The sequence below is a fragment of the Protopterus annectens genome, chromosome 2.part0, assembly GCF_019279795.1.
Source record: "Protopterus annectens isolate FY-2018-M chromosome 2.part0, PAN1.0, whole genome shotgun sequence".
Classification (NCBI taxonomy): Eukaryota; Metazoa; Chordata; order Ceratodontiformes; family Protopteridae; genus Protopterus; species Protopterus annectens.
In genome coordinates, this window is record NC_056728.1 from 1,072,020,129 (window position 1) to 1,072,048,104 (window position 27,976).

The following is a 27,976-nucleotide window of genomic DNA, read 5'->3' on the forward strand; positions in this document are numbered from 1 at the left end:
TGTAACAGATACAAACATGCAAAATCTTAAGGTAATGCTACCCAGTGCTAGAAGTCTAAACCTCAAAATGCACTCTCTCGAGGCACTCCTAAAAATGGAGAACATAGTTATCTGTGCAGTAACTGAGACCTGGTTCAAGGCTCCAGAGAGCACCCTTGCAATACCAGGCTACAATTCTTACCACACTTTTCGGCCACAAAACCAAGACCGAAACACTAAAGATGGAGGAGTATCTATATTCACCAAGGATATTCACACCTCCAGGCTAGTTGCCCAACACAATGCATCTGAAATTCTCCAGGTGCAACTAACACTAGGTAAGACTGCAAGCCAAATTGTAACTTGCTACAGATCCCCCACCATGCCCAAAGATTCTCACTACACCTTTCTAAACATACTGGAAAATATTGAGATACAACCAAACACCCTAATACTGGGTGATTTCAACTACCCTGCCATTAATTGGGAAAACTACTCTGGTACCAACTCCTTTTCCCACCGGTTTTTGGAATTCATAAATTCCAACACCCTGGATCAGCTAATCCGTTGTCCCACCAGGGGCTCCAATATCCTAGACCTGGTCATTACCAACATGGGAGATAGATGCTCCACACCAGTGGTCACCCCCTCATTGGTCAGGTCTGACCATAAGCAAATCACCCTTGACATCCACATCCCACCCCCACCCCCAGTAAGGAAACCTTAAACTTCTCCAAAGCCAACTTCATGCTACTGAAGTCAGAAGCGACAAACTTCACAACACCCACGCAGATGGGATCTGGAAGTTCAACTGCAGAATCCTATACTAAGGCACTGTACGAGCATATCCACTCGTGCATGAATCGTGCCATCCCAAATAGAACCAAGATGCTCTTTTCCAAAAAAAGAAAGCCAATCTGGTGGTCCCCTGCTATAAACAAACTATACAACAGAAGGAAGAAACTGTTGCAGAAAAGAGGAAAATCCCAGGATGCAAAAAAACTCCCTCAGAAGCTGAGATCCCTCATAAAATCCTCAAAAGCTAGTTACGAAAATAAAATTGCCAAAGATTCCAAAGACAACCACAAGGCATTCTGTAGTTATGTCAAGAATCTAAATGGCAATGCTCAGATCTGCTCTGAACTATACCAGAATGGCATTAAATATACTGATCCCAAGGATATTGCCAATATCGTGGCAGATCGATTTAGTGCCAACTTCACCCCCCTCTCACCACCCTAAAGGGCCCATCTCAATACCAAAAGATTGCCAAATTCCAATAATCACGGCCATACAGGTAGAAACCGCACTCTCCAAAGCTAAGAATACAGCATCCATGGGACCAGATGACATCCCAGGCTGTGTACTACATGAACTACAAAATGAAATGGCACCTCACCTAAGTGTTATGTTTAATCATAGCCTCACCTCAGGCTTTGTGCCCACTGCACAGCTACAGTTATCCCGCTCCACAAGGGAGGATCCGCCTTGGATCCCGGGAACTACCATCCCATCAGTCTGACAAGCCTGATCTGCAAGGGCATGGAACGCATTATAATGGAACTTATAAACAAAGACATTGGCAACCTTCGAACACTGGACCTCACCCAGTTTGGGTTTGTGAAGGGCCGATCTTGTCTCCTGAATCTGATTGACTTCTTCGAATCAGTCTCCAGAGCTGTGGACGAGGGTAAGGTGGTCCACACAGCCTATCTGGACCTCGCCAAGGCCTTCGACACCATCCCCCACTCTGGAATCATAAATAAACTTACTAAGCTGGGCATAAATCCCTACGTCACTCGATGGGTTGCCAACTGGCTTACTGACAGAACCCAGACTGTAAAAATAGCAGACTCCAAATCCAGCTCCAGGCAAGTGGAGTACCTCAGGGTTCAGTCCTGGGACCACTCTTGTTTGGCATCTACTTCTCTGAAGTACAGGCCAACACTAAGGGACTCTGGCTAACAAAGTTTGCAGATGACTGCGAACTGGGAGCCATTATTGAATTCCCAAATGATGTGGATATTCTACAAAAGGGCCTTACAGAAACAGATGCCCGGTGCCAGAGCCACGGGCTCCAGCTTAATGCCAAGAAATGTATAGTTATCCCCTTTGGAAAAAAAATGTACCCATGAATTACCACATAAGTGGCAGGACACTAAACATCGAAAGTGTGATGAGAGACTTGGGGACACAGGTGGACAGTGGTCTCACTTTCAATAACCACATCGCCACAACAGTCAGGAAATCCTTCTGTGTGGCACACCTCATCATTAAGGGCTTTTCATCCAGAAAAAAGGAGGTCATTGTCCCACTGTACTCATCCCTTATTAGACCCATTATAGAGTGTAATGCCCCGTTTGGTATGTACCTCACAAGACATCTGCAACAGCTGGAAAGGCCACAGAAATACCTCACTAAAAGAATCACAGGCCTAAAGCAGATGCCATATCTAAAAAAAAAAAAAAAAAAAAAAAAAAAAAAATCTCCAGCGATACTCTGTGGCATATCGTCTACTGAGAGGCGATCTCTGCTTAATATACAAGGCCATGTCTAACCCTGAGCTGTTGGACATGCTCCACTTAAAGAAATCCCAATCCCTCAGAGCCACACGCTCCAGGGATCTAAACCTTATCACAGTGAGCAAAACATGCTGGAGGGATAGGTTCCTGACCCAGAGACTCCCCATACTCTGGAATAGACTGCCCATACATATCAAGCAGAGCACCTCATTGGCCCTCTTCAAAAGGAACCTTGATGATTGGATGGGAGATGGGAAATTCACCCCGGGGATCATGTCAGTCGCCCTGCTAGACGGGCCCAGAGAAGTAAATATTGTGGGAATAAATATCCAGGAAATTGTTATGGCTAGGCTTGCATAGGCCTTAGAGCCGATAGCCTAGTACCAGCCTATGAACACTTTCCTGGATATTCCAAAATTCACAATGTTGACTTTGCAGCAGCTTCTGCCCATGCTGGGCGAGAATGCTTGGCTTGTGACTTTAGACCTAAAAGAGGCATACCTGCATGTTCCAGTCAGACAATCATGCAGAAGATACCCAAGATTCAAGGCTGGTTCAATGCATCACCAATTCTCTGCACTGCCCTTTGGCTTATCTACTGCGCCCAGAGACTTTACAAAGTGTCTAGCACCAGTAATTGCATTCTGCAGACAAAGAGGAATACAAATATATCCTTACTTGGACGACTGTCTCATTCAAGCAGAGAACAAGGACATTCTTCTTCAACATCTGGCATTTGTGAAAAGACTTCTAACATGCCTAGGGTACACAGTCAACAAAAAGAAATCAAAACTAGTACCCTCACAAGAGATAATATTCCTGGGTGCAGGCTTGAATACAACTGCCCAGATGGTCAACAAAAAGAAATCAAAACTAGTACCCTCACAAGAGAGAATATTCCTGGGTGCAGGCTTGAATACAACTGCCCAGATGGCTTATCTCACATCAGACAAACAAAGGCAACTGACTACCTATTTCAAAATGTTGGCAACAAAGGCCCAGTTATCTGCAAGAAAAAATCTGCAGGCTTTGGGCTTCATGGCATCCTGTATCCTACTAATTCCATTTGCAAGACTGCATATGAGGAAACTTCAATGGTACCTAAAAAGTGTTTGGACTCAACATTGTCACAGCCTGGAAATAGTCATTACTCTCATTCCCTGCCTGCAACAGGAGTTTCGATGGTGGGCAAAGGCTTGTCACCAGAACAAGGGGACAGCCATTCACATTACCTCCAGCCAGGCAGACACGAACAACGGATGCATCAGACTATGCCTGGGGAGCCCACATAGCAGGAAGATGCATTCAGGGCACATGGTCCTCAAACCAAATGCATCTACATATCAATCAAAAAGAGATGTTAGCTGTTCAAAATGCACTGACAACCTTGGACCTACTTCAACCGGAACAACTACTGATAAATACAGACAACACCATGGTCATGTGGTACATAAACAAGCAGGGGGGCACACATTCTTAGCCCCTTGGCAGACTAGCCATGACCTTGTGGGACACAGCTTTGACTTACCCAAGTACATCTGCAGGCACAATTCCTGCCAGGAAAGGAAAATACTCCAGTAGACGAACTAAGCAGAAACCTCATGGATCCCCATGAGTGGAAGCTGGATCCACAAGTCTTCACCATGATAACAAGGAAATGGGGATGCCCGGGCATAGATCTGTTTGCCTCCCCTCTCAATTACCAACTGAAAAGATTCTGCACAAGGACTTATCACAGACAAGCATGGAAAGTGGACGCCCTATCTTTCAGCTGGAAAAACCTATCAGTATATGCCTTTCCTCCACTACCTCTCCTCCCCAAGGTGCTCCTAAAGGTCAGACAGGAGAAGCCAAAGATGATACTGATTGCCCCAGACTGGCCACACCAGTACTGGTATCCAGTACTAAGGAACTTATCTCTATACCCAGCTTGGACCTTACCTCAAATACGTAGACTACTGTCCCAGCAAAACAAATCATGCACAGCCAATTCAGGACATTAAACTTGCCAGCTTGGCGGATAATGTAGTCATACAAAAAACACCATTCAGTAAAGCCGTGATGGATGCCATTCTAGAAGCCAGAAGGCTTAGTACTAGAAAGTCTTATGCTGGAAAATGGAAGAGATTCTTTGCCTGGAACCAGGCACAAGGAACGGATACAGTGGTACCAAATATTCCTCAGATTTTGCAATACTTAACTGAGATGCTGGACAAAGGCCTGTCTTTTTCATCAATTAAAATTCATGCCTCTGCCATTTCGGCTCACTACAATACAGAGCCACCACTTTTTTCTTACCCTTTATTAAATGCAGTACCTCAGAGGAGCCAAAAATTTAAGGCCTCCAAGGAGACTACCAATACCTGTATGGGACCTCAACTATCTCTTGGAAAAACTCACACTGCCTCCTTTTGAGCCATCTGCTACTGCTAATATGAAGTTTTTATCTTGGAAAACAGCTCTGCTCTTAGCAATTACTTCTGCAAGACGAGTTTCAGAGCTACAGGCGCTCATGGCTGTGGAACCTTTCATCATTTTTCATCCAGACAGGGTCTTCCTGAGGACAAACCCAACATTTATGCCTAAAGTAGTGTCCAGTGTGGCTCTTAAAAGCCATCCATCTGCCAACCTTTTACCCAAATCCACAGAACAAGGGGGAGATAATTCTGCATTCTTTGGACTGAGCAACAGTGAATACACTCGAACATCTACATTATGGTAAGTGTACACAACTGTAATTTGGAACACCTTCACATTAGAGGTGGTCATAGGAAAAACTGTAAGCTGGTTTGAAAAGGCACAGGATAAAGGTGAAGAAAATGCAAAGGTCGTGAAAAGTCGTACAACAGTCCTATGCTGAATAGGCCAGTTAGTCATTATCTGTTGATGTTTTTATTATGATTTGAATTGTTTTATAGAAACTGGTTCAGTATACATGAACAAAATGATATTGTGTGATGCTAGTTTCAAAGGTCAGAATTGAAAACCTCTATTGTTGCCTTACATGCTTCCAAAGCTTATATCTACTACTAATTTATTCTGTTTGCATGGCTTATAGGAGCAAGAAGATACATTGGAAGAAATGCAGAAAAAGTTGAAGGAGTTGGAAATACTTAGGACTAGTCATTTAGAAGCAATGCGGCTTCAAGCAAGTGAGCTTGAATACAGTTCTGAGAGAGAGGAACGGCTGAAAAAAGAGCTTGAGGTGAGAGAATATTTATTCCCTGAAGAATCCTACTTTGTTGGAAGCAAATGGCTATTTACAATTTGATTGCCAAAAAGAATACATTTTCTCTAATATACAGTGGATAGAAAAAGTGTACACACCCCTGTTAAAATGCCAGGTTTTTGTGATATAAAAAATAGACCGCAATAAATAATTTCAAAACTTTTCCCACCTTTAATGTGACCTATAACTTGTACAATTCATTTGAAAAACAAACTAATCTGTTAGGTGAAAATAAAAAACGTACAATAAGCCGGTTGTATAAGTGTGCACATCCTTAAAGTAATATTTTATTGAAGCACCTTTTGATTTAATTACAGCATTCAGTCTTGTTGGATACACACCTGCCATAAACTAAAGAGATCTAATTAACCCCAAATAAAGTTCAGCTGCCCCAGTAGGATTTTCCTGACATTTAATCAGTTGCCTGCTACAGCAAAAGCCATGGTTCACAGAGAGCTTACAAAGCATCAATGGAATCTCATTGTTGAAAGGCATCATTCAGGAGAAGGGTACAAAAATGTTCCACACCATTGGATATACCATGGAACATAGTGAAGACCAAGTCATCAAAAAGTGGAGAAAATATGGGACAACAGTGACGTTGCAAAGAACTGGATGTCCCTCCAAAATTGGTGAAAAGACTAGAGGAAAACTGGCCAGGTGGGCTGCCAAGAGACCTACAACAGCACTGAAGGAGCTACAGGAATTTCTGGCAAGTACTGGTTGTGTTCTACATGTGACAACAATCTCCCATTTTTTCCATGTATCTGGGCTATTGGGTAGGGTTGCAAGACGGAAGCTTTTTCTTACACAGAAAAACATCTAGGCCCATCTAAAATTTGTAAAACAATACATAAAGGCTCCCAGAAACGTGGGAAAATGTGTTATGGTCTAATGAGACCAAGGTTGAACTTTTTGGCTACAATTCCAAAAGGTACATTTGGCACAAAAACAACACTTTGCATCGCCAAAAGAACACCATCCCCATGGTGAAGCATGGTGGTGGCAGTATCATGCTTTGGGGTTGCTTTTCTTCAACTGGAACTGGGGTTTTAGTCTAAGTTGAGGGTATTATGAACAGTTCCAAATATCGGTCACTTTTGGGGCAAAACTTTCAGGCGTCTGCTAGAAAGCTGAAGATGAAGAGGAATTTCATCTTTCAACATGACAATGACCTCAAGCATACATCCAAATCAACAAAAGAATGGCTTCACCAGAAGAAAGTTTTGGAATGGCATAGCCAGAGCCCAGACCTAAATCCAATGGAAAATCTGTGGGGGTGACCTGAAGAGGGCTGTGCCCAAGAGATGCCCTTGCAGTCTGACAGATTTGGAGCGCTTTTGCAAGGAAGAGTGGGCAATTATTGCCAAGTCAAGATGTGCCATGCTGATAAGACACGTACCCAAGAAGATTGAATGTTGTAATTAAATCAAAAGGTGCTTCAGCAAGTATTAGTTTAAGGGTGTGCACACTTATGCAACCAGATTATTGTACATTTTTTTTAATTTTTTTTATATTTTTCCCCCTAACAGATTTGTTTTTCAGTTGAATTGCACAGGTTATAGGTCACATTAAAGGTGGGGAAAGTTTTGAAATGATTTATTGTGGTCTCATTTTTTTATATCACTATAGTCTAGCATTTTAACAGGGGTGTGTACACTTTTTATACCCACTATAAGACTTACAATGATGGTTACAGCTTGAGTTTTGGGCTATCTCTATTGCAGTAACAATCTGTTAACACATTGAAGGGGCCCTCCCTGTTCTGAAGCTTTGCATCATTTCATTTACAAACACACCCTTTTTTGTTCACTTTGAGCAAGATCTCAGTTTTAGCTTCACTGGGTCTATATTAAAAGACCGAAGAGGTGTTTCATCGAACACCTCTTGATCGACACATAAAGAGCGAATGCACTAAAGCGCAAACGCTCAAAACAGCGATTTCTTTCCCTGGGAAGTAAACTGCTTGACCATCCCCGTGTGTTTGCCCCTTTCCTCACTGTAGTGCATTCTCGGAGTTGATATATTTAGTTGGGGGGGCACAGCCCCCCACGTTATGTTTGAAAATTGTGTGTGTGTGTGTGTGTGTGTGTGTGTGTGTGTGTGTGTGTGTGTGTGTGTGTGTGCTGGCATTTTCTTTCCCAGGGAAAGAAATCGCTGTTTTGAGCACTTGCGCTTTAGTGCGTTCGCTCTTTATGTATCGACCAAGAAGTGTTCGATGAAACACTTCAGTCTTTTAATATAGACCTGCTTGACTCAGTATACCTTAAGCAGCAGTAGTGACAGTGACTGACCTTGACATCTGCATTTGGGAATGCATTTAGATGTTATGCTTGTACCATCAGAAAGTGGTCTGCTAGCTCCATTGCATTCTTCCTATGAGTATTTGAAGTTAGGTTCTAGTGGGAAAACTGGGGTACATGCCAGATGAACAACCATAATCATTTGTACCATTACTAATGAAATACTATATTGAAAGTTCCCAAAAACATGCAAAAAATCCCTGTAATTGAAAAGTAAACCAAAACAAATAGAAAAAGTATGCTTTTGTACTTGAAAGCTTTGGTTACATCCCATGTGTAGGGTTTTGCTCTACATTTCTTTTACGTAAGTATAATAATGTGGTAGTCCCACAGCTTTGGGGGGGAAAAGGTAAAAGAACACCAAGGTGAAAAATTGTTCCTACTCCCCTTCTGCAGCATTTTGCTGCAGAAAATATTATAATCAGTCTTCAGTCACTGTTCAAAGAACATACCTAGATTTCCCTCTCCCTCCATTCAAACCCTCCTAGTCGTACACTGCTGTGGACTACAGCTTTGAATGCAGCTTTTTTCATAAATAATGGACTGACTTGCAGGTGGAATATTAGTCACTGTAATTGCTGTTTAAGGTATGTGGTCCAACAAAAAGGTGTTGAAAGAGCTGATATTGACAAAACCACATGATCCCAAAAATTGTGTAGAATATGCCTTTACAAACGTGTGTACACTTGAGTGGAGCATCTTCAAAACTGGTATTGTGAGTACAGTCGAGCCTGTTTGTAGTGACAATAGATTTGTCATAATCTTTTTAGTTAGATAGCTGTAAGCAGGCTTCCTTTGTTGCAGTTGAGAATAGCCATTGGGTTGTGCACGTGTAGATGATGAGCAGTATCATTATAAACCAACGGCAAAAGGCTTAAAATTTCATTTTCAGACCTGCAGCCATAAAGATTTACAAACAGGAATCCTCCATGATAGTGTGAGCTCATACCTTTAAAGCAGACATATTTTAAACAACTTTAATTGTTACTTTATTAAATTATGACATGCACACAAATACATTAATAGCAATAAATTTAAGAAAATCACAAAGGGGGGGGGGTGGAGCCAAGATGGCCATCTGAGTGCAGCACTTATTTTAAGCTCTGTAAAATGAGCTCTTTAGACTGGAATTGGCCTACGATACATTGATAGTTTGTATAAAATGTTATGAATAATAGTCTAGACTTCTTTGAAGTATGTATGTGTATACATTTATTTTTATTTTTAAAAATAGTTAATTGAATAAATGTCAATTAATTTTAATTAGCTGATTCAACATCAAGTATTTAAAGCATGTGTTTTTGTAACAGTTGTCTTGGATCTGATGAAGATACGTTATTGAAAGAGCTTATCCTCTGTTCTTACAAATAAACTGTTCGTTTTACCACTTCGTTCCACTTGGATTTACTTGAAATTACCAGGACTGTTTGGTTTTAACTGAAAGATATATCTCACTCGTGCACTTGTTTTATATATACTGTATATCATTTATTTTTATTAATTCAACAAGTGCGCTACACGTTGGCAACCAGGGAACATTATTAACTTTAAATAGTCTAGACTTCAACTGTACAATTTTGGTTAACTTATTTTAAAAAATTCCTGTCAAATTATTTGAGACTGTGAAGAAAAATGAACGGCTCCAAGACCTCTCCGACTGAGTCTGCATTGAGGAAAGAACTACAACTGGTGTCTACCACTCTGCAGACATTATCCTTAAAAATAGATGATTTTCAGCAAAATTTGGAGAACTTGAGGGAGAATAGTTCAAAACAAACTGAAGTTTTAAAGGAACTTTTTCAACGGCATCAGAATAAAATAATGGACACAGAAACAATTATAACTGATATAGATGGGAGATTAAAGGAAGATAAGTAACACACTGATTTTCTCCTCAAGTAAAGCACTTAGTTACTGAATAAGATAGATGACCTTGAAAACCAGGAGAGAAGGTGCAACTTTCAAATTTTTGGGGTACCAGAGAAAGATGAAGGTGAGAACATTATTTCTTTTTTTGAATTCCTGGATCCCTAAAATATTAGATTTACAGGAAGGACTCTCCTATGGTATAGAGATAACTCAAAGAGCAATTAGTAAGCCAGCACCTACTTTCTCATCAGCTGCAACTAGATCTATTGTTCTAAAATTTATCTCTTATTTAGACAAGGAACTGGTGTTAAAAACTGCTTAGAGGAAAGCCCCTTTAAAATTCAACCAAAGTCTTGTTAGGTTTGATAATGACTACTCTGCTAAATTTTTAGATGCAAGGAAAAAATGCTGGCCACTGGTCGAACTTTTAAAACAAAATAATATCAAAGCACAAATAATTATCCTGCAAATATCAAAATGTACATTTCAAGTGGAATAAGAACCTTTAACAATTTAGATGATGCTACTACCTTCGTAACAAAGAACAACCTGATGACTATTCCTGAAGGTATGGACGTTTTTTTTCCTGAAGGAGAAATTCTAGTAAAGCTAGACTTTCCACTGTGTGATGCCTTAAACCCCTTGTATCAGAGGCAACATGGGATATATGCAAATTACCCCTTAAGGATAAAAGGTGTTTCAGCTAAATGGCAATTCTGAATGTCCATGACTTTTTCTTTTACTTTTAAGTCTGTTTATGGAGAATTTCAGGCCAAAAAAGCCAACCCCCTCTAGCTGTGGACATACATGTTTGTGCTTTCTTATGGCATCATTAGTACAGCATAAAAGGAATCTCTGATTTTTTGGAAACACAGGGTTGTTGTACCCAACTGATATCCATAAACATTAGGGTGTCTACAAAATATCCCAACTAACAAACTAAAACAATGAGTAAAAAGATCACACAGGAAAGACTGGTTAAAAAACACAAACAGTAAAATCTGGCAAAGTTGCACTTTCCATTGTGATACCTTAAACCTCTTGTATCAGAGGCAACATGGGATATATGCAACTTACCCCTTAAGGATATCAGGTGTTTCAGCTAAATGGCAATTCTGAATGTCCACAACTTTTTCTTTTACTTTTAATAGACTTAAAAGTAAAAGAAAAAGTCATGGACATTCAGAAAAGAGATTTAGCTAAAACACCTGATATCCTTAAGGGGTAATTTCCCCTTCCTGTATTTTCTCTTCATAAGGCAGAGTTGTTTAATTTAGAGAACTGCCTTCCTTTATCTAGTTAATTTACATTGCTGTGGTGTTTGTTGTGGTTTAAAAAAAAAATGTGTACTGGTAGTATATTCTCTTAGTTAAGCAGTTTCACATAGTTGTTGTTATTGTTGTTTGTTGCTATTGATATTCTAAACATAATGTCCAAGGATCCTAAAGAATCCAAACCCTCTGGGTTTAAGAAATGTGACAAATGTACCCAAAAAATGTTGTTGACTGATGGCCACACAGTTTGTGTGTACTGTCTTGGCGCAATCCATCTTCAGGAATCATGTGCTATTTGCCATGCATTCAGAGTATTGCTTGAAAGAAAAAAAACAAGTTAATTTTGCAAAGTTTACTAAAGACCCCCTTTGCAGAGGCAATCGAGGAAGGTCAGAGTATGTTCTAATCGCCAAAATCCCTGTCTTCCAGATCAGAGAAGTTTGGAAAAAGATTATCTACTTCTGTTCATTCAGAACCAACAAAGAAATTAGTTAGTCGTCCTCAGACCAAAGTCTTTTGGGCCCAAAAAACCTTCCTCCATGGCTCCTGCTTTGGTTTCAGGGCTGATAGAGTTTTACATACGGAGCTGGTCCCCAGAACTGAAGCCGGTTTCTCCAACTCTGAGATCTCCATTGCTGCAACTTGTCAGATCACCCACTCCCTCCTCTCAATCCTCTAGGAGCCTCTCCTGCGATGATGTGGATCGTTTGGTGCAGAGACCTAAGAACACCGGTGCTTGCCAAACTATTGTCAACTCCAACCCAGAGGTATTTGGAGCCGACAGAGACCACAACCCCCCCATCAATTCCTCCTCCAATCTGATCTTGGACCTCGGAGCCAGAGTGTTTGGGGCTGATTGTAGTGGAACCATCAAACCCGAGACCTACACCAGGATCTTCAGGCCCGACTACTGCTCTGGCATCCTTGGTTCCGTCTGAACTTGAGAGGTCTAGGAGCCGATGCTCTCTAGTTGGGTCTGTGGAGGAGAGTTGGGTTGGACAGTTGTCTGATCTGAACTTGCCTGTTGGGGCTTCGGCGCAGGTGAGCTCGGCTCCTACATTGGCCTCAGCCAACCCCCTTGGTTCTGGCGATGCCTTCTGGTTCTTCGGAGCCAGGAGCTTCCTTGGATCAGGGGCGGGGGGCCTTCGAGGTGATGAGGAGAGTGCTGTCACAACAGATGGCTCCACTCTCAGGTGCAGACATTCTTCCCCCAATGGCGCCAGTGTCTGTCTCGGTACCATTGCATCCACATGCACGTGGAGACCCAAAGCCTCAGGATGCCCCATCGGGTGAAACCCTCTCTTCCAAAACCTCTCCAGGATACCTTTCCGAAGAGGTCCGTCAAAAGAGATTATGCAAGAGGAAGCATTTAGACTCCCCAGAGGTGTCCATCACTTCATATACAGACCTCGATGAGTCAGAAGGGTCTCCACGGTCACCCTCTGAGGATTTCTCTTTCTCAGACATCCTAGAAATACTGAAGCAGAGAGGTGGCTGGAAGCCCATCAACCCTTCTGAGGAGGAGTCTGTATACCTGAAAGCTTTCGGGGCTCCCCCTTCCACCACTTTGGTGTCTCCACCCTTCAACGACTTCATGAATGTAGTTGGTCGAAAGGGATGGGAGTCTCCAGACTCAATGGAACCTGTTCCTCGGAGGCCAAACAAGTTTATTACTGCACCTTCAGACAAGGAGTTTCTTACTAAGGGTGTCCCAGTAGATGCTATGGTGGTGGTGGCGGCAGCTACCAAGAAGGAACTTTCCGAGAAATCCTCGTTTGTCCATCTGCTGAACAGAGAGTCTCGTATGATGGACAGATATGGAAAGCACATGTTTTCTTCAGTGACTTTTGCACTCAGATCGCTGAATTACCTGACTCATTTTACAGGCTTCAGAGTGATCTCCTGAAAGGTCTAGGAGATGCCCTCCAAAATTCTGTAGCTGCAGGGGTTTCAGACAAAGTTTCCTCTCAGCTCTCCACCTTAACTTCAATGGTCAACTCTTCCATGAGGCTCATTTCTTATGCAGCAGATGGAGCGAGTAGAGCAGCGGGTACAGGAATTTCCCTAATGAGACATTCCTGGATGCACTTGTGTGATTTTGAGGAACCTTTTAAATCTTCCTTTAATGCCCCTTTCGATGGCTCATCCTTGTTTGGGCTAAAAGTCAAAGACATACTAACCAGGTGTGAACAGGAAGGAAAGACTCCTTCTGTCATTGGAGTCCATTTAACCCTACCTACTAGACTTTACCATACTCGAAAGGTCTGAAGGGGGGAAAAAACGTGGTTTCCAAAATCCCAGAGAGCTTTCCAGGACACACATGCTTATTCTTCCCCCAGGAGCAGAGGGGGAAGTACCAATGGAAGATGCAGACCATGTGGCACAGGGGGGGTCCGCAAAACCAGGGAGACAGGGAATCCTTCCTTGGTAAGCTGTTTCAGCGCTCCTGAAAGGAGGCCCGTCTGTCCATGTCTGGAGGCAGTCTGAGGTCACTTATCTTTCTACCAGAAAGCCTGGATAAAAATTACAAAAGACAAGTGGGTACAAACGATTGTATCCAGAGGCTACTCTATACCCTTTTCCTTTCCTACCCCAAACAAAAACCATCCCAGATGTTCCACCCAGTCAAAGGGATCAGACAACTCTAGAAATACAAAAGTTGCTAGACAAAGGAGTCATCCAAGCAGTCCCCACAGACCAAATTGGATCCGGGACTTGCTCAAGGTTCTTTTTAGTTTAAAAAATAGGGGATTGGAGACGTATCTTGGATCTCAGCAAATTAAACAAGTCTTTAAAAAAAAAAAAAAAAAAAAAAAATCAAAGTTCTGAATGGTAACATTGCAGTTGATACTCCCCTTTCTGGGACAAGACGATTGGATGTGTTTGATAGACCTCCAGGATGTGTGCTACCGCATAAAAATGGACAGGCGATCCAGGAGTCATTTGCACTTTTTGCTATGAGCCGGTCACTACCAGATTCGAGCTCTGCCCTTTGGTCTCACTACAGCTGCCATCACCGAGCATCTACTTACAAAACCGAGAGACACCACCATACAGCTTTGCTCTCACCCAGGGATCACAATAAATTACAAAAAATCTTCCTTATTGCCATCTCAGTGTATCGTTTTTATAGGAGCAGATCTAGATACAAAACAAATGATGGCAAAACTTCCCCTCCGAAAGAGTTCAAGTCCTATGACACCAAGTCAAAAAATCTACTCTCCAAGAAAAAAGTGCAAGCAAGAACTGTCCTGAAAGTCTTGGGTACCATGGCAGCAGCAATAAGCTTTTTTGCAGTGGCTGCTGTTCACTCAGTAGCTCATGCAGGAACAACCCATGTCTCACCAAATTATAATAGAATCTTGCAAGAATGACCTTCGTTGGTGGCTTCATTCCACTTCTGTTACTCTAGGCCAATCCTTTGTTTTTCCACAGCCGCTAGCTACAGTGACCACTGATGCTTCACAGATAGGGTGGGTTGGGGGACATTACCTGGGAGGACAGTCCAAGGTACTTGGCGGGATCACGAGGCCCACATGCACATCAGTGTCCTAGAGAAGAGGGAGGTGCTTCGAGTGTTGCAAGCATTCCAAGACTCTTTTTAGACTAGGAACTATTGCAATACAGATATATAACATGTCAGTTGTGTGGTTCATAAACAAACCAGGAGGAACCAAGTCTTACCCCCCTCTGTCCGGAGGCCCTAAGAGTATGGCAGTGGGCAAACCTCTTCCCAATGTTTTCTGACAGCAATGGACATCCCAGGGAAATCTAATGTGATAGCAGATAAACTCAGCACAGTGATTTTGATGCCTCATGAGTGGTCCCTAAAACTGGCATTTGTGGAAGAGATTTTCTGCAAGCGGGGCCAGCCTTGCTGGGACCTTTTTGCCACGTCCATGAATGCCAAATACAGCGGCTACTTGATCCCCCCTCCAGAGGAGTCGCCAAGGGATGCACTTGTACAAGATTGGCCCCCGGGTCTCCTCTGCACTCCCTCCCCCTTTCCATTGATACCCAAAGTCCTTCAGAAAGCCAGCTCACTGGGAAGGAGTTTAATACTAGTCTCCCTGTACTGGCCTCATCAAATATGGTTCCCCTTTCTTTGGCCTCATCTCCAGGAGGAGTCATGGATTCTTTACCCAGTTCCAGACCTCCTGACTCGTACGTCAGGGATGTTGCACCCATCAGTTCGAACACTCAAGTTGACAGCTTGACTGCTCCAATTCCACACATAGCCAGGCTCCGTAACATTTCCCCTTCATGCATATCTTGATCTCCTCTCATAAGGCTTCAACCAGGAAATTATACAGGAGAAAATGGAAGAGATTTGCCCTTTGGGCCTTGAATAATCACATTGACCCTTTCTCTGCCCCTATATCCTCTATATTAGAATTCTTGGCAAAGTTTTTTAATGAAGGTGCAGCTGCAGCTGCTATTAGAGTTCAACTAACAGCTATATCAAACTTACATATAAGTGAATGGGGGCCGAATGTAATGTCCCACAGACTTTGCAAAGCTTTCCTGAGGGGTACTGAGACCACCCGTCAAAGATTCTCCAGCGCCATGGGCCATGAAATTTGTCTTAGCCTGTTTGATTCTCCCCCCGTTTTAATCCTGCATCATCCTGTGATCTAAAGTTTTTAATGTGGAAGACCATCCTTTTGGTAGCCATCACTTCTGCTGGAAGAGTGTCAGAACTACAAGCATTATTGATAAGGTCCCCTACATGCTTTTCCACAAAGACAGAGTGTCTCTATGAACAAACCCATCTTTTCTACCCAAAGTATGCTCAGAATCTAATTTGAATCATTCCATAGATTTGCCAGTTTTTTTCCCCAACTATGGCAACAAGGCAGAGTATATGCTACACCAGCTAGATGTACATAGGCAATTACACTTCAGATTTTCTGTAATCCTTTGTTCTATGTAAACAGATCAGTTATTTATATCATTTTCCGATAACAAGAAAGGTGCTCCTGTATCAAAAGTCGCACTTTTAAAATGGTTTTCAGATTGTATTACCTTTACTTATAAATCTCAAAACAGAAAACTCCCCGGAAAAGTGAAAGGTCATTCTACAAGGGCTGTAGCAACCTCGTCTGCATTTCGAGCGAGACTACCATTTGATACCATTTGTGTTGCAGCAACATGGGTAAGGCCTCATATGTTTATCACTCATTACAAAATGGATTTGGTCTCCAGGAGCAGGGCCTCTTTTGGGTCCACTGTTCTGAAGAATATTCTCCCTTGAGCCACCCGAGAAAGATGGTGCTAGGGACGCTGTCCCAACCAGTACAGAATGAAGGCGAGATAGGACAACATCACATAAAGAAGTTATGTACTGACCATAACGTTCTATGTGTGTTGCCCATCTCGCATTCATTCTTACGTCCCTCCCTCCTTCCCCCCAGCCTTTCGCTCCTGGAGGACTGAGCGGTTCCTCTTTCATCTTTTCCCGGTTAGGGGTCGCCACAGCAGATCAGCTGTCTGCCCATGATTGGCAGTGGAGGTTTACGGTGTCGAGTTGCCAGCCCGGAGCCCAACCTTCCACAGAAGGCATACATGCATGCACTCACACCTAGGGCCAATTTAGAGTGTCCAGTCCACCTACGGCATGCCTTTGGGATGTGGGAGGAAACCGGAACACCCAGAGGAAACCCATGCGACCACAGGGAGGACATGCAGACTCTGCACAGAAGGCACCCCAGCCGACAATCGAACCGGATAACCTTTTGCTGTGAGGTGGTAATGCTAACCACCGCAGGCCGCCCGGAGGACTGAGCAGTTACAATTGGCAAATAATGTTCTCTGACCTTTTCTTCATTGATCTAATGGGCATGTAAATAGTTTTTTTTTTTTTTTGCATCTGTTATATCAGCAAACAAGATCTGGGGAGCTTTCCTGAAACATGATGGGATAGGGTTACAGCAGTAAGCTAGTGGAAGTCCTCGAGCTTTTGTATAGGCCAAGTTGGAACCGAGGATCGGTTCTGAACCCAACCAGTACAGAATGAAGGTAAGATGGACAACACACATGGAACATTATGGTGAGTACATAACTTTTTTCTTGCTTTTTGGAGTTTAAGGAATGTCAAACTTCAGTGGGATAAAACGGATTTTAGACTCTGTGACAACAATGATTGTAGGTTCGTAAAAATGCTTTAGTGGCAAAGGTTGGAAAAATTCATGATTAAATATAATATAAAAAGTGTAATGGGATAGCATTTAATATTTTTGTGATAATGCTGGTGCATTGATCTAATGGTGGATATTGATAGACTTAGCTGTCACATTTAAATGTTTTTCATGTTGCATTGCAAAGTTAAAATGCTCCTTTGATTGTGACACAAGTGGTCTTAATGCAGATTGAGCGATATACATGCAAGTAATTATTTTAATTTATAAATGTTAAGTTGTCAATCTCACCTTCATTCTTGCTGGATGGGTTCGGAGCAGATCCTCGGCTCCAACTCGGCCTTATACTAAAGCTCGAGAGCTATTTACCGGCTCGAGGCCCTCCTCCCATCCCACAATGCTAGTCGTCGGATACCCAGATCTCGTTTGCCGCTTCAGCTACGAGGTTGCGATTTTTACCGGCTCCAGGTTATATTACTCTTTTCTACTGTTTTATTATATATATATATATATATATATATATATATATATATATATATATATATATATATATATATATATATATATATTAGTTTTTTTCTTGTTAGTTTTTGTCTTAGTGTTTCCCTTCTAAACCCTTGAGAACCCCCCCTTTAAAAACTCTCTTTCTGTAGTTTTTCAGAGTCCCCCCCTCCCCCCACCCATTAGGGTAGTGTTGATATAATCAGTACTGTTTTTTAATTCTTTTGTACTACCTTTTTATAGATTTTATACTTGATAGTGATAGTAGATAATTTTAGTAGTATTATATTACTATTATTTTGTTAGTGTTAGTTTTTTACTAGTGTCTGTGTCTGTGTGTGTGTGTGTGTGTAGTGTTTAAAGCACTAGCTTACCTGTTCCCTTGGTATCCTTTTTTCTATTTTTCATTGTCTAAGGATACTAAGGTCTCAGGTTTCAAGAAGTGTGACTCGTGCTGTCAAAAGATGTCTCTGACAGGCGGTCACACTTCTTGTGTGTATTGTTTGGGCCCCGTACACCTGCAGGACTCTTGTGCAGTCTGTCATGCCTTCAGTCAGAGAGTCCTGCAGGAGCGTAGGAACAAACTTATTTTGAGGGGCTTGCTTAAGCCTGAAGGGTCCCCGACTAAGCCCTCATCGAGTAAACCCTCTAAGCCCGCTAAGGCGTCGGCTCCCTGTTCGGAGCCATCGCCGAGCGGAGCTTCTACCTCCTCGTCAGTTCCGGCTGGAACCGACACTTCGAGACCTCCGTCGGCTCCAGCCTTAGTATCGGAGCCTTCTGTGAGCTGAAAACGCTCGAGGTCTCCCTCTTTGGGGTCCGTTTGTTCGGCTCCAAGGACTCCGTTACTACAGTCGGAGCGAAGCCAAAAGTCCCACTCCTCTCGATCCTCCAGGCTGTCCGATCACGACCTCGAGAGGGTGGTCAGTAGACTATTAAAGTCGCAGGCACTGGCCCAGATGTTGACTAGCCCTTCTCAACAGACTGTGGCTATCCTTGTATCTTCATCAGTTCTTCCTCCGACTACCACTGTGCTCGGAGCTGGAGCTTGTTGGGGCTCGAATCGTCTGAGCCGATACCACACATTTCGGCTCCCTCGTCGGCTCCGCTCTCTTCATTGGTTCCGTCCATGGAGGGATCCGGGCGTCGAGACTCTCTCGTCAGCTCTGAGGGGGCGAGTGGCATCGGACCCTTGTCCGACCCCGTTCTCCCTCTCGGTGCCTCGGCACAGGTGAGCTGTGCCCCGACATCGGCCTCGGAGCCATCACTGTCAGTGCCGGGAGGGGTTCTCATCTCTTCGGAGCTGGGACCTTCCTCTCTGGCTGATAGGGGCGCCTTCGAGGTCATGAGCCTACTGGCTCCTGGGTCAGATCCACGATCGGCCCCTTCGGCTCCTCCCCCCATGGTGCCTGCTTCGGTCTCTGTCCACCCTCCGGACTCCAAGCGTGGAGAACAAATGCTTCAGGTCACCCCACTGGGGGTATCTTCCTCTTCCGAGGCCTCCCCCAATCATTCTGAGGAGCCACCTCGGAAGAAAACATGTAAAAGGAAACATGTAGACTCCCCTGAGTCTGTCACGTCTGACACCGACTTGGAGGATTTGGAAGGGTCCCCAAGGTCCCCCTCTGAAGATGTCTCCTTTTCAGACATCCTGGAGAGCCTTAAGCAGAGGGGGAATTGGACTGCTCTTAAACCTTCCGAGGACGAGTCGGTGCACCTGGATGCATTTGATTCTCACCCTTCCACCTCCTGGGTGTCTCCGCCTTTTGACCCGCTCATGGAAGTGGTTGCTTGGAAGGCATGGACAGCCCCGGACTCAGTGGAATCAACTCCCCCGTAGGCCCGCTAAATTTATTACAGCCCCATCGGATAAACAGTTTCTAACTAAGGGGGTCCCAGTTGATGCCATGGTGGTGGCAGCGGCCACTAAGAAGGAGTTGGCTGACCCTTCAGTGCCTGTACATCCTCCTAATAAAGAGTCTAGGACAATGGACAGGTACGGGAAGCGGATGTTCTCTTCAGCAACTTTTGCTATGCGGTCGCTGAATTATCTGTGCCATTTCACCCGACTTCAGGGGGATCTTCTCAAAGAACTGGGTGATGCCCATCAGGATCCATCGGCTGCGGGGTCTCAGGATAAGGTTAACTCCTAGCTGGCGACCTTAAGTTCCATAGTAAACTCCTCCATGCGGCTGATTTCTTATGCGGCTGATGGTGTGAGTAGGGCTGCAGGTACATGCTTGGCTTTGAGAAGACACGCCTGGATGCGGTTATGTAACTTTGACCCCTTTAAGGCGTCCTTCACAAATACCCCCTTCGATGGTTCGGCTTTGTTTGGACCACAGGTGAAGGATACACTTACCAGGTGTGAGCAGGAAGGCAAGACTCTCTGCAGTGGACGTCCGTTTTTCTACTCCCTCCAGACCATTTCCCAAAGGTCAGAAGAGTGGAAAAATGTGGTTTCGTAAACCCCAGAGAGTCGTGCCTGACACATGTGGTGATTTTTCCTCCATGGGCAGAGGAGGAAACAATAGACGCCACCCTAGGGGCAGAGGGGGTCCGCAAAATCAGGGTAGCAGAGAATCTTTCTCTGACAAACCCTTCCAGCACCCCTGAGGGGCTGCCTGACTGTCCACCTTCGGAGGCAGTCGGGGGAAGATTGTCACTGTACCCAAAAGCCTGGCAACTCCTCACTCAAGACTGATGGGTACAGTCTATCATATCCGAAGGTTACAAAATTCCCTTCGTCCGCACCCCTGTAAAAACAAATGGATACCTTCCAGATGTCCCACCTGCTCGAAGGGATCAAGCAGTTCTAGAAATGTCAAAACTGCTAAGAAAAAGAGCCATCCAGCCAGTCCCAGCAGACCAGCAAGGATCCGGAATTTACTCAAGGTTCTTTTTGGTACCAAAAAAGACAGGGGACTGGAGACCCATTTTGGATCTCAGCAGATTAAAGAAGTCTGTTCAAAGAACGAAGTTCCGGATGGTCACCCTCCAGTCCATTCTACCCTTCTTGGGTCGGGACAATTGGATGTGCTCCATAGACCTTCAGGATGCGTACTACCATATAAAAATGGACAGGCGTTCCAGAAGGTTTCTCCGCTTCTGGCTGGGAGCCAGTCACCATCAATTCAGAGCCCTGCCCTTTGTGCTCACCACAGCCCCCATGGTGTTCACCAAATGCATGGCAGTGGTTACAGCTCACATGAGACGACGGGGATTCCAGGTGTTTCCATATCTAGATGACTGGCTCCTTACTGCTTCCACCAGGCATCAGCTATTGTGAGCCAGGGGGACTATACCATTCAGACTTGCTCTGAGCTAGGTATATCAATAAATTTCGAAAAGTCTGCATTGTCGCCTTGTCAGTCTATAACCTTTATAGGCGCAGAATTAAGTACAAAAGATCTTTCTGCAAAACTTCCTCCAGACAGAGTATCAGACATTCGCTGGCATGTACAGATCCTACTACAGTGCAAGACGATTCAGGCCAGATTTGTACTAAAGACATTGGGTCTCATGGCAGCAGCGATCATTTTAGTCCCCCTGGCTCATTTTCACATGCGGATCCTCCAGTGGATGCTTTTTACCCAATGGTCCTTTCAACAACTTCCAATGTCTCACAGGATAATAATCACTCAAACATGCAAAGACCACCTGGCTTGGTGGATGGTCTCCCCTCTAGTTCTCTAGGGCAGACCATTTGTTCTTCCTCCTCCTGTTGCCACAGTGACCACGGATGCCCCCCTGATCGGGTGGGGGGGGGGCATTTTCAGGGCAGGACTGTCCAGGGCTCATGGCAACCCCTAGAATACCACCTGCACATAAACGTCTTGGAGATGAGAGTGGTACATTTAGCGTTGCAAGCTCTTCAGGACTCTCTACCTACCGGGACTATTGCAGTTCAGATGGACAATATGTCTGTAGTATGGTACATCAACAAGCAGGGCGGAACCAGGTCCTATCCCTTATGTTGAGAAGCACTCAGACTCTGGCAGTGGGTGATCTCTTCCCAATGGTTTCTGATAGCAACGCACATCCCCGGGAAGTCCAACGTCATAGCAGACAGGCTAAGCAGAGCCATTCTCATGCCTCACGAGTGGTCTCTCAATCAGTTAGTAGCGGACAAGATTTTTCGCAGATGGGGTCAACCTTGCTGCGACCTTTTTGCAACCCCTCTCAACAGCAAATGCGAAGACTTCTTCACTCTCTTTCCCCTCCCCGGCCATTCCTCCAGAGATGCTCTAGTACACGATTGGCCCCGGGGTCTCCTATATGCATTTCCGCCTTTTCCCTTAATTCCCAAACTGATTCAGAAAGCGACCGCTTTGGGTTCCAGGATGATCCTCATTGCCCCTTACTGGCCTCAACAAATTTGGTTCCCATTCCTGCATAGTCACCTACTGGAGCAGCCCTGGAGTCTGGACCCAGTGCCAGACCTGTTGGTCCATCAGTCGGGCGGGCTGCACCAATCCCTTCAATCTCTCAACCTCACAGCTTGGTTGCTCCACTTCCAACCCTAGCCAGGCTTCCGCATATTTCTCAGCCAGTGCGTGAAATCATCCTTTCTTCGCACAAATCTATTAAACCTATGCTAGTAAGTGGAGACGTTTATCCTTCTGGGCAGAGGCCAGAAATATAGATCCTTTTACAGCCCCTGTCCACAGTGTTCTGGATTTTGTGGCAGAGCTTTTTCAAGCGGGCTCCTCTTCTGCCACCATTAGAGTCCAATTGGCTGCTATCGCTAATTTTCACGCTGGCCTGTCAGAGACCAGCATCATGTCCCATAAACTTTGTAAAGCCTTTCTTAAAGGGACTATTTTGCTGAGGCCTCCGGTTAAAGATCCCCTGTCTCAGTGGGATTTGAATCTGATATTAACTTCCCTGATTCTCCCTCCTTTTGAACATGCGGCCACCTGTTCCTTAAAATTGCTCTCCTGGAAACTCTCTTAGTAGCTATCACCTCAGCTAGAAGAGTATTGGAGCTTCAGGCCCTCTGTATTCATCCTCCCTATCTTGTTTTTCACAAAGATAGAGTTTCACTCAGAACTAATCCCTCCTTTTTACCCAAGATTCCTTCTGAGACAAACCTGAATCAGGCCATTGATCTTCCTGTCTTTTTTCCTAACTATTCAAACAGAGCTGAACAAAAGCTGCATTATTTGGATGTTCACAGGCAATTACGTTTCTATTTAGATAGGACAAAACAAACTAGGAAGTCGGACCAACTCTTCCTGTCCTATGCTGAGGGCAAGCAGGGCCTGCCAGTGTCTAAAGTATCTTTATCTAGATGGTTGGCCTCTATCATTTCCTTCATCTACCAAGTAAGACATAAAGAACTCCCTACAAAGCCAAAAGCTCATTCCACCAGAGCGTTAGCTACGTCAGTAGCTTTTCAAGCAAGACTTCCAATGGAATCTATTTGTGCTGCAGCCACATGGGCCACTCCTCATACCTTTATTTCTCATTACAAGTTGGATATGACCTCCGGGAGTCAGGCTGAGTTTGGTTCCACTGTGCTCAAGAGTCTGTACCGATGAGCCACCCAGGGCTAAGGTGCTAGGGATGCTATCCCATCCAGCAAGAATGAAGGCGAGATTGACAACTTAACATTAGGAAGTTATGTACCTACCATAACGTTCCATGTTAGTTGTCTTCTTCTCGCCTTCTTTCTTGCATCCCACCTGCCATCCCCCTAGCCTGGACAGACTGAGATGAATCCTTCTGAGGCCTTATTCCTCTGCTTGACCATTTTCTAGGTTATGTCCTCCTCAGTTCTTACCACTGTAGGTAAACTTTATAGTGGGGACAGGGTGTCTCCATGGTGTTAGCTATACCAAACGAGATCTGGGTATCTGACGCCTAGCACTGTGGGATAGGGGGAGGGCCTCGAGCTGGTAAATAGCTCTCAAGCTTTAGTATAAGGCCGAGTCGGAGCCAAGGATTGGCTCCGAACCCATCCAGCAAGAAAGAAGGCGAGAAGACGACAACTAACATGGAACGTTATGGTAGGTACATAACTTCTTATTTTCACTTATTTGTAGATAATTAGATAAATGGGAAAGCAAAGGAATTGATTTAATACGTACACTTTACACAGTCATCTGCACGAATGCCATATATGTTTTACAGGGTCTATATTACAACACCGAATATACTGAACATTGAACGGTTAAAGGCAGAAAATGGCGGACCTTGAAGTCACTATTGTGGGGGGCTGCACCCCCCCCCCCCCGTTAATTATATATACCGACTCTGAGATTGCACTACAGTGAGGAAAGGGCTAATATTCCAATATTCATTGTAATGCGATCTCAAAAAAAGCACATAATTGAACGGCATTTCCGATTGTTAAAGCCATTTGATGTTCAGCCTCTTTGATTTTGTAATAGGAACCTGTTTTAAATTGATTTGCATGCATATCTGAATGCCTCAATTTATTTAATAAACTTTCACATATGGAGTGTCAGTATTTCATATATTGCTTAGGCATGAATGCTTTTGTCAGAGTACAGATGCATACTGGTATTCACACTGTGTGTGTATATAGATTCTGATGTTTACATGACATTATTAAGAATGTCTTTTCAAAAAAAAAAGAAAGGGGGGGGTCATATAGTTCCCTCCTTCTTCTATCTTATATCCCTAATCTTGATTTTAAAATATAAATATTCATTTAATTGACAATGCATGTATTTGTGCGCATACTTAGTAAGCTTATTCAATTAATTTTAATAGTGTTTACCTGTAATAACGTATATTTATGCTCTTTCATAGACTTATAAATGTTACTTAATATAAGGTTTTAAATACTTGGTTTAAAATGAATGCTCTTATTTTCTAATATCTTTTAAGAAGTTTGAGATCCTATTCTTTTATTAAATTGCAGCTACTCTAGTGAAAACTATTCAGATTAATTGTATATTTATAGCATTAAGTCTTATTGCTAGTGCCTATCAGATCTAATAGGTATGCTTATGATGATTTGGGAAAGCAGTTTGGCTTATTTTAGTTTCTTTTGGACTGGGACTTTCATTAGTTTCATGTTTATTTGTGAAATATTTTTTTTTATAAGTTAAGCTTTATGATGTTTATCCTGTTACTCTTTTCTATATTAAGTAATAGAGTATGTCTCATATCATATCTACAGTCAAGGCTTTTACTAATATTTTGCTTTTACTTATAAAAGTTTGGATGTCTCAAGTTACTAGGAAGTATTTTATGATTAAAAAAATCGAACATCATTGATTATTTTCTAAATTGTCCTCATAATCCATTGTCTTTATCTTCATAGGTTCTTAGCTGTTTACTAGGCTAACGACCACAAGGGTCTTTTTAAGCCTAGCCATGCATCCCAAATCTCTGATAAATTCTGATGCCCTTGATAAGTGTAAGCAGTGGTTTGGGAGATGAAACATTTACAAGCAGGAGCCTGGGAGAAGAACCATTTACAGGTTGCAGGTATCCATTAGAGACATAGATGCCAAACCAGACATGAATTTCCTGTTGCCCAAGTTGCACCTTAATTGGGTTAGGGAGGAACTCTGCTTCAAATGGATGGGGAGCCTGTTCTGTAGATGGGGATAGTCTCTGAGATGCATATCTGTCTCTCCAGCAGGTCCTATTTATATCACAGGCAAGGTTTAAGTCTTTAGAATGGGTAATTCTGGTGCTGTTTGTTTTGTGATTATGCAGGAGGTCCATCAGAGTGGGGTCTGACAATCCCCTGTATGCCAGCCATAGATCTCTTCTCAAAAGCCCCTAGGAGACAGAATACAGGGATAGGTCCTTGAGGCAGTCTGCATAAGACGTTTTACTTAAGCCCTGTGTTCTTTTAGTGAGGAACCTCTGCAGCCATTCCAGTTGTTGGATATGCCTGGTTAGGTACATACCAAAGGGGGAGTTGTACTCGATCGGTCTGATGAATGACGAATACAGTGGAATAGTGACTTTCTTGGACTTAGATGCCATACCTTTGTTTTTAAGTTACACAGCATAGAATGATTTCCTCACTACTGTAGACATGTGATGCTCAAAGTCTAGATTACTATCTCTGTGTCCCTAAGTCCCTGACTATTGCCTCAACTCTAAGGGGTGTATTGTCAGTATGACAGTTACCAGGGGTAGACTCACTTAACATCAGTGGCATTAATAATCTAAGAAGAAGTACAAACCTATTAAGATATCTAAAAGTGAGCAAATTACAAGTATTATTCTTACAAGAATCTCACTTTAAGTCCACAGGGAAAGACGCTTGGAAACCTAATAACTATACAATATTACCCCATGCTTCATATAAATCTAAAAGAGGGGCATGATGATCTTATGGAAGAATATTATTCACCCACAAATTTTATACAAGTATGAATATCCTGAGGGATTAGTAGCCATTATTATTTTGAAATTTAGTCATAGAATTTGGACACTTTCCAGTCTCTGTTGGTTTCCAGGATTGGAAGTGTCAACTACAAAATTCCATTTTGACTTCGTAACTAATGTCTTAAAAGGAAATCTCATTTTAGGATGTGATTTCAACTGCATACCAGATAGTCCTGACAGCACGAATAACCGTCCACTCAGACTAACATGTACTGCAAAATTTCTTAAGAAAAGAATAAACTCCCTTAATCTATATGATACATTTAATTCTAAGAATAATAAATCACTGTTTTACACATACTGGCCACAAGTTCAAAACTCAAACTATAACAGAATACTTGTCTGTAATGATTTGCAACTTAAGCTTTAATTTTTTACCATTTTTCCTTGCCCTTCATCAGATCATGATGGTCTTATATTAGATATACAAACAGATTTTACCTAATTAACTCATGTAACTAGAATACCTGTTTATATCACCAAGAAAGATTTTAAACCTTGGTTATTAGAGTTGGAATTCTTTCTAGAGACAAATAGTAATTCTGAAACGAACGCAATAATGGTGCGGGATGTTTTAAAGGCTTATATTTATAGCAGAACTGTGGATGTTCATCGTGTTACACTGCTGGAATCATCACACTTGGGTTATCCTGCCGTCGGGTGGTCCCGCAGTCGGCCAGAGTTCCAAAGTCTTGGTCCGGCGTCAGTTGCTGTTGCTTCTTCCCTGACGTCAGTGCGCCAGGGGTATATAAGAGGCATCCGACTCCATTTTCTTCAGTCTTTCTTGCCGCGTGGTGCCCGAAGCAGAAGCAGTTCGCAAGTGCCGGTCGGCCGACTCCTGAGATTTTCAAATCGAATTTCAGACCAAAGTCTTCAATAAAGCGAAGTACCCCGTTGGGGAACCTTTTCTGGTCTCAGTCCGATGTCAGAAAAAGTTAACAATTGCATTTCTTGTGGGAAGCAAATACCTCATAAGGACTTTCATTCTTATTGTATTCCTTGCCTAGGCACAGACCACGACGTCACAGGTTGTCGGTTTTGTGCTAGGTTTAATAAATGAACTATCAAACGTCTGTTTGATTTCGCCCGACATTACATAGGTAGGAAATTTAATTATACCATGCCGTCGGAGCAACCGACGACCGGCATGCATAAAAAACGCAAGGATAAGGACAAGCAGCCTAGACCCAAACCAGACTCCGAGGCCTCTACTGGGCCTGTCGCCGGTTTTCAGTGAGGTGCCTACGCAGCCCCTGACAACTGCTGATTTAGAACCCCAGACGGCTTCTGATTCACAAGTGGAGAGTACTAGGCTGACACAGCCTTCTTCTTTAGGCCCTTCCGACTTCAGAGCAGAAGGAGTGCAGTAGAAACGCCTTTGGTTGCAGAAGGTGTCTTCAGACCGACTACACTCACCATAAAATCTTATGCTAAGCTAAAATCTCCATTAAAAACAAAAAAGAATGTACATCAGTCTCCAGTACAAGGCCCCATGCCTAAGAAACAGATGCTTAAGATGGCTGAAGATTTAATTACCCTAATCAGGGGTTCCCATCCCCCTCCTGATAAAAGGCCAAGACAAGAGGAGGATTATGCTTCCTCTGACCAGGTTTCAATTTCCTCAGATTCTTCTGAGGAACAGGAATACTCTTTTTTTTTTTTTTTTTTTTTCCCCCTTATGAAGATTCTGATGCTAAAGAGTCTATTCCCTCAGCATCTCCGCCAGAAGATTACTCCTTTGGGGAAACCATACATATCATGAGGGAACACTTCCACTGGGAAG

The 27,976-nt window shown here is 43.3% G+C and overlaps 1 protein-coding gene across 3 annotated transcripts in view; it reads left to right on the plus strand.

Moving 5' to 3' along the window:
• The window catches only part of CCDC171 (coiled-coil domain containing 171), a 3,960,104-nt gene that overhangs the window by 574,629 nt on the left and 3,357,499 nt on the right, over positions 1–27,976 (plus strand). For all 3 annotated transcript variants that reach the window (XM_044061288.1, XM_044061289.1, XM_044061290.1), the window contains exon 6: positions 5,560–5,706. In XM_044061288.1, the coding sequence (XP_043917223.1) occupies positions 5,560–5,706 (147 nt within the window). The remainder of the gene's footprint in view (positions 1–5,559; positions 5,707–27,976) is intronic.